Source organism: Pyrgilauda ruficollis, unplaced genomic scaffold (assembly GCF_017590135.1).
Source record: "Pyrgilauda ruficollis isolate IOZ18807 unplaced genomic scaffold, ASM1759013v1 scaffold4, whole genome shotgun sequence".
Lineage (NCBI taxonomy): Eukaryota > Metazoa > Chordata > Aves > Passeriformes > Passeridae > Pyrgilauda > Pyrgilauda ruficollis.
This window is the reverse complement of record NW_024525489.1, coordinates 3,162,147-3,181,990: the sequence shown is the minus strand read 5'-3', so window position 1 is coordinate 3,181,990 and position 19,844 is coordinate 3,162,147. Positions and strand designations below refer to the sequence as shown.

The window sequence follows — 19,844 nt, the reverse complement described above, 5'->3', positions numbered from 1 at the left end:
TGAACATCTGCTTCTCTCTCGCACAAAGGGGGAATGTTACAAATGTGGTGTGGTGTTCAGCATGTGGTGGAAATGATTTTGCTGTTGAAACACTGTTTTTGAGAGATTCACAAGATCCGTGTCTGCTCTGCTATTTTATCTCCTTTTGCCCCTGCTGGAGCCTTTCGCTTCACTCTTGGCTTCATTATCATGAATGAAACTGTCAGGAGCCTTAGAAAAACTTGGGAGAGGGAGATTTTATAGACCTCATGCAAATAGATGGGTCTGTGCAAGGAGAATTTTGTGGAAAGATGTGCTGGAGGAGATCTCACTAATAAAAAATGTATTCAATCTTGTAGGAGTCTTTCTGGTGAAGGTAATGGGGAGCCTCACCTAAGCATGGTTATCCCTGAAGGGACTCCAGTGTGATCGGTGCCAGCTGGTGAGATCCTCCAGTCTGGGCATGCTGAATGGTTTTAAGATTTTTCTAAGCTGTATATGAAATTGGGTGCCCCAAGTGAAAAATCTGGAAGCAAAAGGAATTAGTGATTCTTATGAGCTGTCTTTAGACACTGTCATTTTAAACAGAAAGCATCCTAAAGAGGCAAAGTGAACTCCTTTCAGGGCCTCTGTTACTGCAGGAAGCAAGGGAGATAGTACTGCTTGGCTCCTGAAAACACTGAAAGAAATTTGAATCAATTAACAAGGAAGTATCACTATCTGCCAAGGACTAGGTTTTGAGGGAGGAACAAGCAGCCTGTTCCTGTTGGCTACATTTGTTAGAGGCAGAAATGTTCACTGTAGTCTGGAATAGAGATCTGCCTGGCAGACCTCAGAGAGTGGTGTAAATGGTACAAAGAGGGGAGCTGCAGGGTGCTTGTCTTTGACTGTAGCAGTCTCTCCTGGAAGAGATGGGCTGCCCCCAATGCTCACTGGAGTGTGGGGAGAGGGTGACTGTGGGCTAATTCCCAGCTGTCTGATATAAGACTGTAAAGAGTAGCTATACATGTAGACTCTTTTCAGGTGACTGTCAAGATTTAAAGAAAATCTCAGAAGCAAACCCTGCTAAGGCAGGAAATTGAAATGCTTGATGCTGTTTTTTAATTCTTTTCTGCCTTCCTTAAATCTCCTTTCACAAGTTTAACTGCAAACTTTCTGGTCACTATTAACATCTGAGACAGTGTGATGAGAATTTAGGAGTGAGGGAAAAGAGGGAAAGGACAAATCAAAGAGCACCTGCAGTGAGCAGTTCTCAAATGAGCTGAATGCTCTGTAATTTGCAATAGATCCCTTAGAGAACTGACAAGCAGCCTTCAGCCATTAATATTTGAGTTAGAGAATGTGGGGAGGGTTGGGTGCTGAGGAAGGCAAAGATAGCAGCCTTTAAAAAGAATAAGGGAAAAGATAAGTCTAGGAACTTTGAGTTTATCTGCAGTTCAAGGGAAGGGAAAGGCAACATTAATATAATATTAATATTGTTGGGGACAGTTTGTTTCTGAGAATTTCCTTCTATGAGCATGTAAGAGCTTTTGTCATCAAGGGAGAAGACATGGATGTAATAACTCCTTGTTTTAGTGTGGCTTTTGATAAGGCCACATCTTATCTCTGCAGATAAGGCAGGGACCTTGAGTCTAAATAAAACTCTTTAATGTAAGGACCCAGCTTGGTGAAAAGCAGCACGTAGAAAGTGGCACTTTACCAATCTTGCCTAGCAGAGATTGTCAGTTGAGGTGTGCAGTGTCTGTCCCAGCTCAGTTTTTCCTTAATGGTATAGGTAAGACTAATTGTGTGCTGATGGGTGATTTGCAGTCCAGGCTGGACAAGATGACAAGGCTTTGAAAAGTGAGACTGGGATATTCAGTGTGATCTCTTGGGCTGGAGCAAACAGGAGATAATTTAGTGAGGGCAAATGTGTAGGAGAGTTTGGGAGTAGCCAGCTGTAGAGAGCAAAAGGCTAGTTTTGCAAAGAAGAAGCTTAAAAAAATAAAAGAAACCAAACAAAAATTTCCAAAAAAGCCCAGCCAAAAAATCCCCACCCCTAACAAAAAAAATCTCCCAACCAACCCACAAAAAAACCCCACCAAAAACACCAACAAAACCCACAAAAAGCCACCAGAACCCCATTCAGTGTGGGCCAACAGGGAAAAGTCAGCAGCATGCTGGCTTGGTTGCAAATATGCACTGAAAGATGGATTCAGAAGGAAATTGGTCTGTTTGTACTGTTGTGGGCTTAGCCAAAGGACTGTGAGAAGTGAGTTGGTTGAAGGGATTCCAAAATAGAAAAAAACAAACATTGTCCTAAAATCATAACCTCAGGGGGAGTGAGGGAGGAATTAAATAAAAGTTAGTGTCTGCTTCCTCATTTTACAGAGGAGAGGGTAGATTACAGTCTTTTGCATATACAAATGTCTGCAGCAAGAGGAGAGATGATGAAAGGTCTCCATGCCCACTGTGGAGAGCAGAAATAGCTCCTGATTTAATTTGCAAAAAGGGAAGGATTTAGTTTAAACATTAAGATGCAAGGTTAAGTATAGGATAGATTAGCTGGTGGGTTCCCAGGCTTTTGAGAAGCCAGTTGAAAGCAGACTGAAAAATAATCTGTGAGGAGTGATTTAGATTTGGCTTGTGCTACCTTGAGCAGAGCTGTGGCTTGGGGATTCTCCAGGGGCTCTGCTTCCAATACAAACACAGGGTTTAAGGCCATACTTTGACTCAAGCTTGCTAAAAGTGGACGAAAAACTCTCAGTGGCTCTTGAACTGGGTCACGCACATAAAGCCTGCGGTCCGTGCTGGAAATGCAGAGAGAAAGCAAACTGTTTGCAGGGTACTCCCCAGGGTTCCAGGGTGGATGTGTGTGAGGACACAGCCTGCCCCAAAAATGCAGGTGGATGCTGCTTTGCTGACAGCTGGTGGTGCCTCCTGGGCGATGCTCCCCTCGCACAGACCCTCCTCACTGTCCTGCTCCATTGGTACCTCTGAGCTGCCAGGTGCCAGTGCAGCTCCTGGATCCAGGTGCAGGCTGCTGTGTGTGCCTGAGGAGGAGATGCTGGCCCTGCCCCTCAGACTGTGTAGGGAGCACGAGTAGGTCACACCAAATGACTTGCAGATAAATGGTTTTACAACTCAACATTTTTCCTCATGCTGCACATTCATAATCAGCCGGTTTCTTTTGTGTTTTTTTTTTTTCTTTAACTCCCATGTAGTTAGAAGATAGGAAATCCAGTGGATTATCTTGTTTATGGATACCTCCCATGCCTCATCTGCACATAACACTTCTGAGACAGAGACGGGGCTGTGCAGTGGCCACTGCTGTGACCAGTGGGAGCCTCTGTGGGCAATGAAGGAGCCCCATTGTGTGCCCTCCCCGGGGCTGCTCTGTGCTTCCAGCAGTTCTCTGGGGTTCTGTGCCTGATTGTGAGAGTGGAGGAGGCAGACAAACTCTAATTAGTCTTCTGTACTGCAGGCAGAGTGTAAGGGGTGGTTGTTTACAAATGAAAAGATAATTTCTAACTTGGATAAATGGGACACGAAATGGCTGTGACAGGCTGCAATAGCAGTGGAAGTTCTGTTGTCACTTGCATTCAACACAAGGTTTAAAATGCATGAGGTGGGTGAATCAGAAAGTGGAGGAAACAGACTGATGGTTTCAGATGCATATTTTCATAATCTTCTCTAATACAAATATTTTTGTCATTTAATCTTGTATTTCCTTAGAGTATGGATCTGTTTACAAAGCTTTTCCCAGAGAAAGGATATGGATAGAGAAGACTGCAAAATAAAAGTTATCTTTTGGCTTAGTTTTCAGCTGCACTTTTTTGGGGGGGGTGTATTTTTTTGGTGTGGCATTGGATGTGACTCTTCTGGCCTTTTTTAGGCTGCTTCCAGTTTGTTGTTTTTTTTTCAAACTGTCCAGGATTTCCAGGATCTGTTTGTGGAAGGGGGTATGTTACCTATTAGGTTAATAGTGCAGTGTCAATCTGGCACAACAGCTTTCTCAGCTGACCTGAGGTTGCTTGTCACAGTGTTGTCCCTGTCAAATAATTGTACACCAGAGATAGTGTGTAGATTGTAGCTAAACTTTGGAAACTTGCAAAATCCTGAGCATGTGTAGTTTCCTGCACTCCTGCTGGAAATTGTGTGGATTTTGCCACAGGAGATGTAGAGCAGCAGCAAGACAATAACTCAGTTTGCAGGGATGTGAAGTGTCTGTGTTGGTAGAGCTTTCTGCAGAGCAGGCTTTGATAAAAAGGCAATAAATTCTGGTCTGCAGCCGTAGCTATGGGATTATGGAGGCATCTGTAGCTTTTAGGGGGCCATGTAACCATCCTTTCTCTTCTGCTTTGTTTGCCTTTCCTGCAGAGGAGAGCCAGGGTTATTTTGAAAATAAGCTAAACTCAGTCCTGCTCTGGGATTTCCATGATTGCCAGCTTGTGCAGTTCAGCGGGGCTTTGTGTAACAGTCTGCAGTGATGCTCAGGGAGTTGCTGTAAGATGTACAGAGGACCGCATTCCTTCCATTTACCTTCAATATATTTCTTTTCCTCTTTCTTTTTTTTTTTCCCCCCCAGTCATCCTCCAGAAGTTAACAGGACTCCAACAAGTCACTGAAGGGGAGAATCAAGTTCCCCAGCTCTTGCTGAGATAAGAACTGGAGATGCCTGGCTCTTGGTGTATGAGAGGACCTTTTGATTCCTGTCAATTGCTCTAGCTGGAAGGACTGAAAACTGTTTTGTTTCTGTTCTAGGTTAATGGAGACAGCAAAAGAAATGACCAGGGAGTCCTTACCTATCAAATGCCTTGAAGCAGTTATCCTGGGGATGTATCCTTTCACGTGCCTGTGACTTTTTCCACTGCAGCTCTGTTGAATACATTGCCCCTCACAGATGGTGTTTGAGAGGGTTGCAGCCAAAAAGGTGAGTGCCAGCAGCTTGGGGAGCTGCCCTGGTATTCATCACCAAGTTGCTGAGTTGCCTGGGATTGTAGGTGGGAGTTGGGATGCTGTGTGCCAGATCACAAGTGTTGTGATTTGGCCATGCAGACTTCGCCTCCTGCCCTGGTATTCTGCATAATGCCAGGATCTGACCCAAAGTGCCCAGATAAGTACCTGTCTACACAATCCTTGTTTTCTTTGTTAGCATTTCTCTGTTGGTTGTTGTTGGAGCTTGGTAACACCCGAGGAGGTGGGTTCTGTTCTGTATTTGTCTGGTGTTTACATGGCCAAGTCGTATTAGCTTTTGCCTCTGAACCCACAGCTGTGCTTTGTGCAAAAACATGTGTTTTACAGTTAAACATTTGAGCTTCCCCTTAACATAATGCTTGCTTCCTACTCAGTCTTCAGTCATTTAGACACTGACTTACTTCTCCTTCCTCTGGTGCTGTCACTGATAAATCAACCTACACCATCCTAAAACACTGGAGGAGGGCAAGGCAGGGCTGCAGGAACAGGTTGCCAGACGCATCTTGTCAGAAATGATTAAGTTTCACTTAAAACAAATCCCAACTAAAAATAAGCCCCGAAGCAAACCATCTCCTGGTATGTCTCTGCAGCGTTTTGCTGGCTGCTGCTGCCCCCTCCCGTGGGAGAGGGAGCTGGCAGAGCCTGGCAGGTAGTGCCTGTGAGAATCCATGGCTGCTGAGGAGTGGGAAGGGGATGGGCTGAGCAATGTGTGCCAGGGCTAGGCCTCGGACTGGAGTCTGAGAGGTCGCTCTGGCTGACAGGGTTTCCCCTGGGAATGCTGACAAGCTTTGCATGAGCTGGAGGGATTGGGGTCCTGGGGCTTGATGTCAACAAGAGACTCAAAGCCCTTCCAGAAGGAGAAATCATAGAATATCCTGAGTTGGAAGACACCCACAAAAACCATGGAAGTTCAGGCCCTGTGTTGTCCAAATCCTTTTTAAACTCTGTCAGGCTGCCTGGTGCTGTGACTGCTTCCCTGGGGAGCCTGTTCCAGTACCCAACCTTCTTCTGGGTGAAGAACCCTTCCCTAATATCCAACCTAAACCTTCCTGACACAGCTTCAGGCCATTCCCCCGGGTCCTGTCACTGGGCACCACAGAGCAGAAATCAGTGCCTGCCCTTCCTCTTCCCCTCTGGAGGAAGTTGTAACTGCAATGAGGTCTCCCCTCAGTCTCCTCCAAGCTGAACAAGCCAGGTGACCTCAGCCACTCCTTGTATGGCTTCCCCTCAAGGACCATCTTCATTGCCCTCTTTGGGATGCTCTCTAATAGATTTATATCCTTTTTTTATATTGTGGCACTCAGAACTGCCCCCAGCACTGGAAGTGAGGCTGCCCCAGTGCACAGCAGAGTGGGACAGTCTCCTCCCTTGCCCGGCTGGCAGTGCTGTGCCTGATGCCCCCCATGACATGGTTGGCCCTCCTGGCTGCCAGGGCACTGCTGACTCATGTTCCCTCTCTGTGATGCTGTTCTCCAGCTTCTCATTCCCCGTCTATCCACACAACTGGGTGTGCCCTGTCCCAGATGCAGAACCTGACACTTCCCTTGTGAAACTTCATAGGTTGGAGATCACCTGGCTTTCCAATGTCAAGGTCTGTCTGCAGGGCCTCTCTGCCCTTGAGAGAGTCAGCAGCTCTTCCCAATTTTGTGTCATCAGCAAACTTACTAAGCATACCTTTGAGTCTTGCATCCAAATAATTTGTGAAGATGTTGAACTGGCCTTAAAATGGAGCCCTGTGGAACTCCACTGGTGAGTGGTTCCCAGCCTGGTGTAATCCCGTTTGCTGTAACCCTTTGTGTCTGACCCGTGAGCCTGTTGCTTACCCATTGTGTTATGTATTTCTCTAGCTGTATGCTGGATATTTTGTCCAGGAGAACACTGGGAGTCACAGTATTGAAGCTTTCCTGAAACCCAAAAAGTTTATGTTAACTGATTTCCCTTAAAGTGATGTCAGTGGGTCTGTTATGCTTGCCCTTGTGTCAGGGTTATGCCCTAAACTATTGGAATGGGGGAAATAATCCCCAGGTGGAATTGATGCCCCTCTGCAGTGTCAGTGTGGCCTGCAGTGGTGTATTTCTAGCAGTGAACTGATTATTCTACATATCACAGGAGCAAAGGCTGATTAGTGGCCTATGGATAACTGTGATAACCTGAAAGTGTTGTTGCTGGGTTTTTTGCGTGCCTCAAACCTGACTTATGGGTTCAGTTTGGTGGTTTTGGTTTGGTTTTTTTTTTTTTTTTGAGAAGTGAAGGAGGCAAAATAGTCGAAAGCTGTATTTTGTACTATTTGTTGTCATTTGAAGTCTCTTCAGAGTTAAGACGTGTATGGATTTTTCTGTGTCTAGATGCTAAGTAAAAAACCCAAACTTAAGGCAAACCTTTTTTTTTAATGAGAAATTTTAGCCAGGGGACTGTATGGGACAGGCTTGTCTTTCTAGGACCTCTGCATCTAGTCTTGGAAGTATCTCTCTGAGAGCAGGGACTGTCTGCTGGCTGGTGGTTCAGGAACAGATGCATTTAGGTTTACAAGATTCATGTGCTATGAGCCCCAGGTATTTTGCTTGAGGTGTGGGTACACAGAGAGTGTAGCAGTGGTGAGTGGGTGGGCCACCTGAATTTGTGTCTGGGAAGTGGCTGGTATGGAGGCTGTGCCAATAGGGAGCCTTGCAGTGCTGTGATGCATGTGCAGCATGAGGGGTTTTGGGAGGCATCTTTGGCATGGCATGTTGGGAAGTTTGCTTTTTTTTTGGCAGCCATGAGATTTTGATCTTTGGCATTGCCCTCTGGATGAGGCCAACATGGTGAGGCCAACAGCGTTCCAAGGTCAGGTGTTTTCCAGTGAAGATGTGCTTACCCTCTCCTGAGTTCCCAGCCAGTGCCTTCACACCGGCCTGAGCTGAGCAGCCCTGTGTGTGTGTTAACCTCTGGTTCCATTCCATGTATCTGGAAATAAGGTACTGCTGTAATCTGTGTGCTGGCAGGCCTTGAGTTGCTTGGATACTGAAAAAGCACAGCCCACTCCGGCGGCCCCTCGGTGTGAGCCTTCCTTCAAAGGCCAGCTTAGCGAGATGTCGCTTTAATTGAGCTGCTTGCTGGCTTGTGCAATCGCCTTTTACTGTGTGACTTCTTATAAAATGCTTCTATAATCCCTCTTGGTGCAGAATTAAGTTTGGCATAATTGCCTATGCACTTGATCTTGGAACATTTTTATAGGGCAGTGAGGTAAAGTACTGAGCTACCCTGTCTGCACACACCAAGGAAGCAGCTGCACTGAGGTGACCGAAAGCTCAAGCAGATCTTCCAGTATTATTTTGCAGCAGTGTGCACAGCTCTTTTTCACTGTGTAGCTGTCTGAACTGGCTTCATATCTCTGTGCTTACATGATCTGCTTGTCAGTGCCTAACCAGAAGCATTCCTCCTGCTGTCTTCCCCAGGGCATTTCTCAGTTCAGTTGTAAATCAGCTGAGTAATGGTGCGTTCAGCCCACTCTTTCTGAGCAAAGATCCAATTGATTTGAGCTCATGAAAGGGAATAGTAAACCAGAAAGTGCCAAGGGAATTTTATCTGCACTGCATTCACTTTATTAAAACGTGGAGAGCAAAATATCAGAGAGGGAGAGGGAAGCTGCACACTGCAGCCCTCCTCGGGGAGTCTTGGGGAGTGTATCTGCATTGGCTGAGCATAAATCACATAAATCACTCCTGTTGCCTTCAGCATCCTTCTCCCAGTTCATGTGAGGTAACACTTCGACCCACACAGGGTATTAGAGCCCCTGGCCAATAATATCATTAAACAAGAAGAGCAAAAGTGTCTCTTTTGGAGTGAGAAATTATTCAGTACTGCACTGTTCCTTCTGTGGATGCAATCCATGAGTGATGTTTATCACCACTGGAGACCTGGGTGCATCCATCTTCTCCAGGCCAGAAGGTACATCCCTGGGCTGGAAGTGAGGGTTTTCAGTAAGGGGGAGAGCTTCTTGCAGTCATTGCAGGATATTGATATCTGTGTAGTGCTCTTCTTTGCCTCCTGCATGCTTGTCTGCAGCTTAACAACTTGCTGACTGAAATATGGGAAAGGAAGATGGTGGTGAATGTCTACAGCCTCTGTGGTGGCTGAGAAGAGCTGAGAGAGTGCTTTTAGTTGCTTACATTGTTATGGTCTAATCTTTAGACAGTCCCACCTCTCGCTGTAGCCAGGCACTGGAGAGTAGGTTTCTCAATCTAAGGGATGTCACCCAGGCAGTCCCACTTTGGGAAGCTGAACCAGCTGCTTGAGCCTTTTCTACATGGAGCCTGGAGCTGCCAGGGGGAACCCTGGGCCCTCTGTGTAGACAGCATCCAGCTGTGGGCTCAGTAGCACTCTGCCTCACAGTAAGCAATCCCAGGTCCATGGGAAATGCTATCTGACTCCAGCTGGAAACCTCTCTAAGTGTTTATTGCTGCTGGTTGGGGGCCCTCTGAGCAGTTGCTTGGAAAACCAGCTCTTCTGGTTTTACTGAAGCCTTATTGATGGTTTGGAAATTTATTTTTCTCCTGCTTCACATGCTGCTCTGTTCTAGCAGCTTCAGCATTGCTAAGAACTAGAACTGCTTCCTTGCTCCCCAGCCTGCTGCCATCCCTCCAGCTCGCTGCTGCCCAGTGGCACTTGCTCATGGCCCCAGCCCATGGGAGAGGGGAGAACCAGACATCCTGTAGTTTTCTGTGCTCATCTTGACCAGACTTCAGCAAAACACCCTTGCTGGGCTCTTAAGCACAAAGCACTGCCCCTTTTCAGGTATGGATTCCAGCAGTTGCTCTTGTTAAACCTTGTGTGGTTGGTGGTTCCCCATCTCTCCAATTTGTTGAGGTCTCTCTGCAGCACCTCTCTGCCCATGAAAGAGTCAACAGCTCTTCTCAGTTTGGTGCTGTCCCCAAACTTCCTTTGAGTTCTGTGTCCATGTTATAATGAAGATGTTGAAGAGACCTGGGCTGAGGATGAAGCCCTGCAGAATCCCTCTAGTGACTGGGCTGATGTTACCAATTTGCTAGGACTCTCTTGTGCCTGACCTGTGAGCTTCTTGTGCTTCAGTTTCTGCTGCCTCTTCTGTTGGTTGGCACCACTGAGAAGAGCCTGGCTCCAGCATCTTGATTGTCAAGAAGACCCAGGATTAGGAGGCCACTGAGCTTTGCTGCAGCTACTTTTGCCCTCTACACTGCTTCTCTATTGTGACATGTAATTCACTCCCTGACTCTCCATCCTGCAGTTACAGTCCCAGCTCAGAAGTGTGATTACAGCTGCAGCATTGCTATGTGCTTGCCTTTTGTTTGCCACAATACAGTCTCCTTGGGCAGAGCAGAAAGGAAAGCTATAATAATGATGCATGGACAGAGGGGAAGATCTGACATGCCTTTCCAGCCCATTTGCTGTGTATTTCATCTCGGGTGGGGACTCTCATTAACCAGTCCCTCAGCAGAAGCAACCTGTACCTAAAGGTTAATTTCCACAGCAGTTGTTGCTGGGTTATTTGATGGTGGGTAATTTCTGCCCTGAAAAGATTCTTTTACTCCTACTAAGTATTTAATGAGATTAAATTGCAACTTCTCTGAGCCCTTGTGGCAGAAGTGTGTATGTGTGGCGGGTGGCCGCCAAAGCTTTGTATGGGCTTAACAGAAAGGCACTTGGGGAGCAGAGTGAAAACCCTTTCATAATGAGGGGGAAAAATAGTGATGATGTTTGAAAGCTTCATAGGTGTTAATAAAAGGTAGTGCTTTTTCAGCTACACAGAATGATAAATACAATGGGCTTTTGCAGGAATCGGTCTGTAGGACACAAATTATTGTAGCACGACTTTGATGTACACAGGATGCACCTTTTAAGGCCCAAAGCAAGGTGACCTTTTAAATGAGGTGAGTGTGTGCTGAGTTTTCCAGTTGACATAATGGCGCTGGGCCCCATTCTGCCCTTGCAGTGTATTTATAATCTTTATTAATAAGTCACCTACTGATGGTGGGATGAGGGCAATTTTCTTGGAGAAGCTAGTCCTAAGCAGCAGTGATCCAGTGAGACCATCTAAGGCAAATAGAGCTGTTTCTGTTCTGCATAGGTGATGTTGGGGCAGGCTTTGACAGTCACTGCAGGGTGTCTGTGTTTGATGGCAGTGGGGCAGGAGGTGAGTGCATGTGGCCATGGCTGGGTGACAGATGTGTGTGGTAGGGAGGTCTGTGCTCTGCTGTGCACAGTCTTCCACACTCATGGTCATACAGCCAGTGAAGTGCAGCGTGAGCTGAGCCCACAGTGTTGTCTGTTCCTTTACCCTTTAACACATTTTCTCCAGGCTGCTAAAGCTGATGACATCTAGCACTGAATACAGCTAAACATGTTTGACATGGAACTGAAAATCTTCCCTGTGACTGTTCTGAAAGTTGTGTCAATGTGTTTTTCTTGCCTGTGGGTTTTTTTTTTTTTTTTTTTTTTTTTTTTTTTTTTTTGGGTTTTTTTTTTTTTTTTTTTTTTTTTTTTTTTTTTTTTTTTTTTTTTTTTTTTTTTTTTTTTTTTTTTTTTTTTTTTTTTGGTTTGTTTGTGAAACTCCTTGCTCTTGACTTCAGATTCTGGGCAGTTCATGAATCTCTTATTAGTTGGTTTCTGCTTTTACCCAGAAGCCAAAAGTTTGAATTTGTGAAATTCAACAAACACTGGGTGAAATATTCCCCTGAGAAAATGGTTTAGAGAGAGATGAGAGCCACTGGATGCTTTTCACGAAAACTTAGGAACAAAGAGGTGAAATGTGGGGTGCAGCAGGGGTCAGCATCCCAGGAAGCCACACTGGTGGTGAGGTGGTGGCATGTCAAGCTGGGCAGAGCCAAAACGGAGCCCAAATTGTGTTTTACAGTCTTTATACAAAGGCTTTTTTGTGCTCTCAGTTTCCCAGCAGCTGTCTGGCAGCCGTGCTATGGAGGCAGGGGAGGAAGGCTGGTCACAATAACATCCCAGGATATCTCAGCTCTGTGGTGGCTCTTGTTTCACTGCTGTTAAATACCTCCTTTTAGGGCATGAGGTAGGGAGAAGAGGGGATATTGGTGATGCCCAGAGCAGAATCCTGGACAAAGCAGGTCCCTGCAGCTTCAGTGGGAACCGAGCCCACTCCTCCATCTGTCAGGATGCCCCGACACTATCCTGGCAGTGCTGCCTTTTGGGCTGGTGTATTTTGTAGTGGCAGCACCATGACCAGCTGACTCAAAGGATGGCTCCAAGGTTACAGCAGGTGCCTCTGGCTGGAGTAACCCCAGGCTGGAGAGCTTTGCTACAGCCTTTTCTGGTCATCCCTCCTCCATCCCCCAGGCGTGTGGGTGGGAGCCTCAGCTGCAGAGGGGAAGGGCACCTGCTGTCCCAGGGGCCAGGTGCCAGCACGTGGAGCCAGGGTGAGTTTCAGCTGTCCCAGGATTAGCAGCAGGGAGCTGCGTGCAACGTAGGTGCTGACGCAAAGCTGCTTGTGTGAGGGATTCTCAGCCTGTCCTTTCCCTGACATGGGCCAGCAGCCTCCCTAGAAGGTGAGCTGCATGTAGCTCGGTCCTGGCCTCTGCACGTGGTGCCTTTGAAATGGCCAGTCAGCGATTCCAGGGACAGGGTTTTCTTTTTAAGAGCATTGTTTCTGACCATGCCTCTGTGCTTATCTAATTAATTATTGGACCTTTCCTTTGATTCTTCTCAGCAGTGTGTTTCAAGGGTAACATGCTAAAACACTCTATATGAGGAGTGGCAATGTCGAGGACCAGGTTACAGAAGGAAAGGCAGACTGTCATCTTGGTGAGGAATAAATCCAAATTTCTTGGTACTATTTGAAGACGTGAGAAAATGAGGTTCAGTGAACTAAGTTGTATCAAACCCTCAAGAAAGGGAGGTAAACGCTTTTCCCTTTGGAAGCGTGGGAGTTTGATGTAGGTATCAAACTAGATCTAGGGAGGGTAGTCTCTCTTTGGGTGTGCTGACCTGAACAGTGCTGTGGTTTTTATCTTTTCGTTAAGTGTGATTGAGAGTCATGCCCTTCCCCATCTGAACCATTGCATCTTATTTTCCAAGCAGTGAAATGGGCTTTGGCAGCACTGGCTGTATCTGGGCACAACGAGAATAAGTTTGTGTTTACAGGAAAGCCCTTTGCCCTGGCAGTTAAGAACCCCAAACCTGCTGAAGATGTCTCACAGGTGTAATTGTACCTGCTGCTTTCCCAGCACTGTTGTTGCCTTGATGCAGTGCACCCCAGCTACTTAACAAACGGGCAGCCCTCCGTGGAACGATTCCCCATCAGCTTTAAAACCCACTTCTCAGGGAACTATTTTCATCACGTGGTGCTTGGGATTTACTGCAACGGCCGCTACGGCTCGCTGGGCATGAGCAGGCGATCAGACCTGATGGACAAACCTCTCACTTACCGAACTCTGAGCGACCTCATCTTCGAATTCGAAGACTCTTATAAAAAGTACTTGCATTCAGTCAAAAAAGTCAAAATCGGGTTGTATGTCCCACACGAGCCGCACAGCTTCCAGCCCATCGAGTGGAAACAGCTGGTCCTCAACGTGTCCAAAATGATGCGCACAGAAGTCAGAAAGGAGCTGGAGAAGTTTGCCAGGGATATGAGGATGAAGGTAGGTCCATGCACCTGGGTGTTGGGCTCAGGAGGCACCTGTGTCTTGTCCCATCCTGCGGAGATGGATCTTGGTGTGTGTCAGCCTGAGATCATGCAGGTATCAGGTGTGCTGGGTGGGTGCTTGCATCTCTCTTGGTGCTGCTTCCCAGGATTTTTGGTGTGCTTTCAAGCCCTTACAGCTATTTAGTTGAAGGATTTCCCCTTTAGCCTGGGAAACACTTGAACCCATACTTGTTCCTGGCTATCAGGGAGCTGTTGCCCAGTTTGCTTTCCTCAGTGACTCCAGAAGAAGGTGACTGGGAAGAATCAGCATGGCTGGGCTGAAACTGCTGGGAAGAGTGGCCCGGTTGCAGGTTGGGGGGTCTGTGTTTTCTACCTGAGCTGCAGGAGGTGCCATGGGACATCTGTGTCAGTGGCTGCCTCTCCTTGCAGGACATGCCAGGGGGCTGATGTCTACTACCCTCAGCTAAATCACAGAGTAAATTATGTGGGAAAGGCGAGTAAAGTGACTCCCTGAGAGACTTCCCTGCTGGCTGGTTGGACTGAAGAGCTCATTGGGAAACAACGGGGAGACAAGGCAGGCTGCCAGGGACCTGGAGGGTTTGGCTGCCCTTGGGGATGAGGGGTGTCCCTGACAGTGCCTCTGAGCCTGGCATGGGTGAGGAGCTGTTTGTGGTCACAGTGGAAGCAGATTTGGTGCCTGTCCAGCTGGTTGCCAGCAGTGAGAGCAGAGCAGGTGTGTTGCTAAGTATGGGTCTGGCTCTTGTGCAGAGGTATGTGGCATCGTGTCCAAGTTATTCTGGGTTCTCGTCCCCTTCCCTGCTAAAGGACGGCTCCTACGTAGCAGCCACGTGCCTTTTTGGCGGAGGCACCTACCCCCTTGCCCTGACCTTGGGGTGAGCCTTGCCAGTGGCATCATAGCCCCTATGTTCTGCTGCCATCTGTCCTGCCCTGCCAAGGAGTTTTGAGGGTCACCTTGTACCGTGCTATCACCTTAAGCATATGGCCTTGATTACTGATGTAATTAAGTTTGGGTTTTTTCCTTCTTCTCTATTCATGCGCTTTTAATATTATCCAGAGAGCAAACAGCTGAAGCAGGCTCGAGTTGAAGAAGTTCACATAGGTGGATGACTTACTGAATTTTGTACTTGTTTTTGATAGAGGGACCAGCTCTCTGTGTGCACTGAGTTGTGACACTGGGTGTTGTCCTGTGATGTCCTGGGTGTTGTCCACACTGTGAGTGCCTCAGGGTCAGGACCCTGAACCCTTCTAGACTGAAGGCCCTGCATCTGATCTTTCCCTCGAGTTACTGCAGAATTCAGAGGGCTTCTTTGTGAGTGGGTTGAGTTTGGAGGATCAGGTCTTAAAAGCAGTCCAGAGCATGAGTGTAATGCTGATGGCCCTCTGATGTTGGAGGGCCTGAAGGATGGGGGCAAGTTGGAGACCTACTGAAAAGCCTCACTGTCAGAGTTCAGCTGCCAGCCTAAGAGATGGTCACCTCTGTTTGTTGAGAGAAAAGCTGGAGAGGGCGATTTGGCTGCCTGAGTTTCTTTCAGCTGAGGCTCAAAGCCATTTTTCTTATCTATTGCTGTTGGCAGCTCTGAAGAAAGCTGTGGATGAGACAGTATTCATCTGGGAACTGAACTGGTGACACCAACTAATTCTTGCAGGAGGCCCCTGAACAGCTATCACATGATAACAGCTTTGAGTTCCTCTTAACCTGGGCAGGGTTTGAATAAGCCCCAAGGGACTGAAGGCTCTTTGTGTGCCATCCCTGCTACTGTATGAGGCCCTTTATTTCAAATTTTTATTTGCAGTGAATCATTGCCTTTATTGAAGGCCACTTCCTTCCCTCCCCCATCTCTCACAGATTCTGAAACCCTCAAGTGCCCATTCTCCAATGAAGGAGAGACCCCGGGGGAAGTCGCTGTCCCCTCGCCGGAGGCAAGGTAGCCCTCAGAGACGGGCTTGCAGGAGAGATAAATCGTGAGTATTCCTGCCACCATCCCTGCTGGGGCACAGGGGGAGGCTGCTGATGTTGCTTTGCTGTACAAAACTTCCGTGCTCACTGGCATGTACAGGAAAATGGCACCAGGTGCCTTTGTTACCAGAGAGGCTCCAGAAGCTGCTGGCACTGCTGATGTCCTGGCATTGCTGTGCTTCCTGCTGCCTGATGGCCCCTTCGTGCAGAGTCCTTGCACTGTGCAGTGTACAGGGACAGGGGAAAAGTAAACTTGTCTTTCCAAAGTGACAACATCACTTGAATTGTATTCTTTGATTTTAATCAGCTCAGAAAAAACCCAGGCTGCTTTCCATGTGTGTCATAGCTAAGAGCTGTTCTTCAGCTGTGTGGGGAGGGATGGATGCAATACCTCTAAATGGATAGAACTGTGCTTTCAGATGCACAGACCCTTTACAGCCACTGGCAATTCAGACTCCCCTACCTTAGATGTGGAAGAGCTGAGTTCTAGCTGTAGTGCTCCATGCCAGGAAGCTGACAACTGTGAAAGACTATATGTAACCCAGATTAGTCACATATTTATGATCATTGCTTTTTAAACAGGCTCCCAGACTACTGTCTCAACAGTTATTTATTTATTTTAAAGCAGCTAACAAAGACATTAGACTAACCTTCTAAAGATAACTTCAAGATACGTTAGCAGCAGATGATTTCACAGCAAGCTTTTATTTTTACATGTTCATTCACACTCAGTCCACGATGCTGTACTTTGGGCTTCGTCACTGAGAGCTCCTTGTTTAGTGCATAGATAATTATAGTTGTAATGGGCTCAGCTGCTTCAGGCTTCTTCACCTCTTAGATTCTCTTTGAGGAACAGTTTAATTTTTGAGTTTCTGATAGTGCTTCTGCAGTTGCTGGAGTGGATGAAGTATTTCTGGAGAGGAATGAGTGTCACTGGGCTTGCAGACTCTCCAGTTGAGGTGGTTTCCTGAAAAAGCTGCTGGGCATGTGGCTGCTCTGCAGTGACTGATCTCTCCTTGGCAGCTTTGTTTTTCCAGGACAGAAAGACAGGGAGTGTGCAGGTGGCCTTGCAGTGGCTTCAGCACTTGTTACCTGCTCAGTGGTTCTGTTCTGTTGCTCTGTATCAAGAGCAAATTATATGTAACTCTAAAATAAACCTTGGGTCACCCTGATAGAAGATGCAGGACTCAGATGCAGTGTGATGAGCTGTGAGCCCTGAAGGGGGAATGGCATCCCCAGGTCAGGGATGACCTGAATGACACATCCCAGCACGTGCAGAGGTTGATATAAGGTGAGAAATACAACAGGAGAAATGGGATATTCTCTTCTCCATATTGATGGATCTCTGAGAACCTGATGGAGTGAGAGGCCTTTGTGTTACACACAGAAGAGGAAGGAGTCAGGTTTGCTAGGCTTTAGGCTGGAATCCAAGCTAAAGAATGGCTGTGCTTATCAACACTGTTTTGTTTCTTTGTGAATCTCTTACTCATGTGCTGTAATTACAGCTTTCTTGAGCTTGCTGGGGAGGGGGAGAGAAGTATTTTGCTCCAGTGTGAGCTGGCAGGGGCAGAATAACACATTCATTTGAAAGGCTTCACCTGCTGATGACAAGCTGTTATTACAGCCTGGGTTTTGTCAACAGTAAAATTATATGGGCCTGCTGGGAGAAATCTCCCACTGAAGGATATGGAGTGTGAACTAGAGTATCTTGGCTGGATTGTTTCTGAAGGACAAAGGCTGAAACTGTGCTTAACGATGGAAGAGGATTTCACAGCCACAAACATTTAATTTCTCATCCTTGCCCCTTCAGCTTTATTAGGTAAATGTTAGTGGTGGCTGCCAGCAAGCCCACAATAGCCTTTCAGCTTGGAAATACAGCTGCAAGGCAGGTGGGGCACATTGCAGGACAGGTGGCAATGCAATACCCAATGCATGCCTGCCTAGGAGGCTGGTGTGTAGTCAAATTGCAGCTTGTTAACTGAGCTGTGCAGCAGTCCCTGTGCTCTCAGCCCACAGCTGGTGTGATCCTGCATGAATGCAGAGGATATAGACATAGAGGGTGGTGTCAGTCTTGCTGGAGAATCTGAAGCTTTACTGTATCCACTTGCCCATCCTCTGAAGTCCCAAAGTAGAAGGGTGCAGTAAATTGCAGACCTGTCTTGGAACAGGCAGTGAAGTGTTTCATCCTCACTAGGAGTTCTTGGAGCTGGAGGGGCTTGGGAGAGTTGCTATGAGTTTGGAAGGGAGGGTCATGCAGCAGTCTGGAGAATCTCTGCTCCTAAATGTCAGCTCACCAGATCTATTTCTTTTCAATTTCACATTGAGTCTTAACGTGCATGCTTTGCGAGTGGTGTGGCAACACTGGCCTTGTGTGCTTCCAGCCCAGTGTAGCTGCTGAAAGCGCAATTCTGCTAGTCTGTTTTATCATGGATGTGCAAGGGGGCAGGATTACATTAGGATGTGTAAATCAGGCAGCTTCAGTGCAGACAGCTAATGAATCCTGTGTGCCCAGCATCTGGGCACAGCTTGCTCACCTGCTCGTGGACAGGGTACTTTGGACAGGAGGTGTGATCTGATGGGCCAGTAAAGCAGAGGCCCCTGGCCTCAGAGGGATGTTTGGCATAAGGTCATTTGCCAGCCGAGGAGAATGGGATCTGTGGTGCCTCTGGTCCAAGTCTTGTCTTTTCCTGAAACTTATGGAGGCCAGTCTGTTTGTAGCTAAAAGCTACAGACAATTGTGGATGGGTGGAAATAGGCATGTCATCATGGGTGTACAGTGACTCCCCATCTCTCCTGGATAATCAGCGAAGGTACTACCATCCAGGCATGTTTAATTAAAACCATATTGTGACCTTAATTAAAGGGAGGGAGAAAAAGGTGTGAAGAGAATCCCTAAATTGGAGAGAAGGGGAAAGGAAGGACACTGGAAATTTCATACAGTGCATCTCTTGCTGGTCTCTGACTCCTACATCAGCTCTGAGGGATGCAGCTTGTAGCTTGTTTACTGATTAGTCAAATCCCATCTGCTTGGAAGGAATAATGTGGAAAAATGCAAATTACCTTACAGTGATTTCTTTTAAGTGTGATCCCTTCCTACAAGTGAGAAAGACCAGTGAAGACTCCTTCACTTCTGTGAATTACTTAAACCGAGACAAACAAGAAGCATGGTGCAGGGCAGTACTACAGTGAGGATGGTGAGGTTATTATGAGAGGTGCTTAGATAAATGGCAAAGCAACAGGTTTCATTCAATGTGTCACTAGGCAGAAGAGCATTAGATGCCTCAAATGCTGTGCAGATTCTCAGCAGGGATCTGGTGTTAGCAGTTCTGCTCTTAAAAAGAAAAAAGTAAAAAAAATCCTTATTGAATTGAGGAATTAAAAAATATTTCAGAGGCTCTGTTGCGTGCAGTATGTGTGAGCTATACACTCTCAGTTCTTGGGGCTGCAGCAGTACAGCTCTTCCCTGGTGTGTGCCCCAGCAGTGTGCCACAGGCAGGGCTGGGCTTTGCCTGGTTTCCAGCCTGCCTGTGACACTGCTGCCTCTCGGGGGCCTGCTGCCTGCCCTGAGCTGCTCCAGTGGGAATGGGCTGGCAGCCTGCAGCGGGGAGATAAGCGCCAGCCTGGCTGTGCAAACTCAGGGGTCACATCTGCTGCAGAGTGAGCAAAGAGTAAGCACACAGAGCTGGAAACCAGGGCTGAGCAGCTGAAAGCACTGGAGCCATGATCATTGTACTGCTGGGGCTTTAGCTGTGTTTCTGCAGGGAAGCAGACGTGCTATGGAGTACTAGAGAAATGTGTGCTTTAAACAATGTCTGTCTTTAGAAAAGACAGACGGCTTAGTGTGAAAGCAGCCAAGAGCCTACAATAAATTCTCAGATTAGACACTTCCAGACTATAAATCAGCTGGCTAGTTTCAGTTTGACAACTTTGTTGCAGGAGCTTTTCAATTCCTTGCTAAAAAAAGAGACTGATAGCTCAAGGTTTCCTTTGGTTCAGGCTGTCCGAATACTTAAATGGCCTAACAGCGTCCATGTGTGTGTGATTGCTCAGGTGAATGGTATCAGAATGTTGAATGGCAGGAGGCTGAAGGGAGTCCACCCTGTTTGGTGGTCTCCAGCCCCTCACACAGACCCAATCAGGAGGAGGGGGCAGGCTGGGGGACAGCCAACACGCAGTGGCCATGTCAGAGGCCCTGCCTGTTTGCTCTCAGCTGTTCTGGCTTTGTTCTGAAAGCTGGAGTCCTGCTCCGGGGTAGATGACAGGTGGGGCGTGTCTAGTCGTAGCTACTCATTTAGGCCCTCCCTCACG

The 19,844-nt window shown here is 47.3% G+C and overlaps 1 protein-coding gene across 1 annotated transcript in view; it reads left to right on the top strand.

Annotated features, from left to right (window-relative positions):
• VASH2 (vasohibin 2) overlaps positions 1-19,844 on the top strand; it is a 34,546-nt gene that overhangs the window by 12,004 nt on the left and 2,698 nt on the right. The window contains exons 4-6 of the mRNA XM_041476911.1: positions 4,723-4,797; positions 13,172-13,553; positions 15,426-15,541. Of these exons, the coding sequence (XP_041332845.1) occupies positions 4,723-4,797; positions 13,172-13,553; positions 15,426-15,541 (573 nt within the window). The remainder of the gene's footprint in view (positions 1-4,722; positions 4,798-13,171; positions 13,554-15,425; positions 15,542-19,844) is intronic.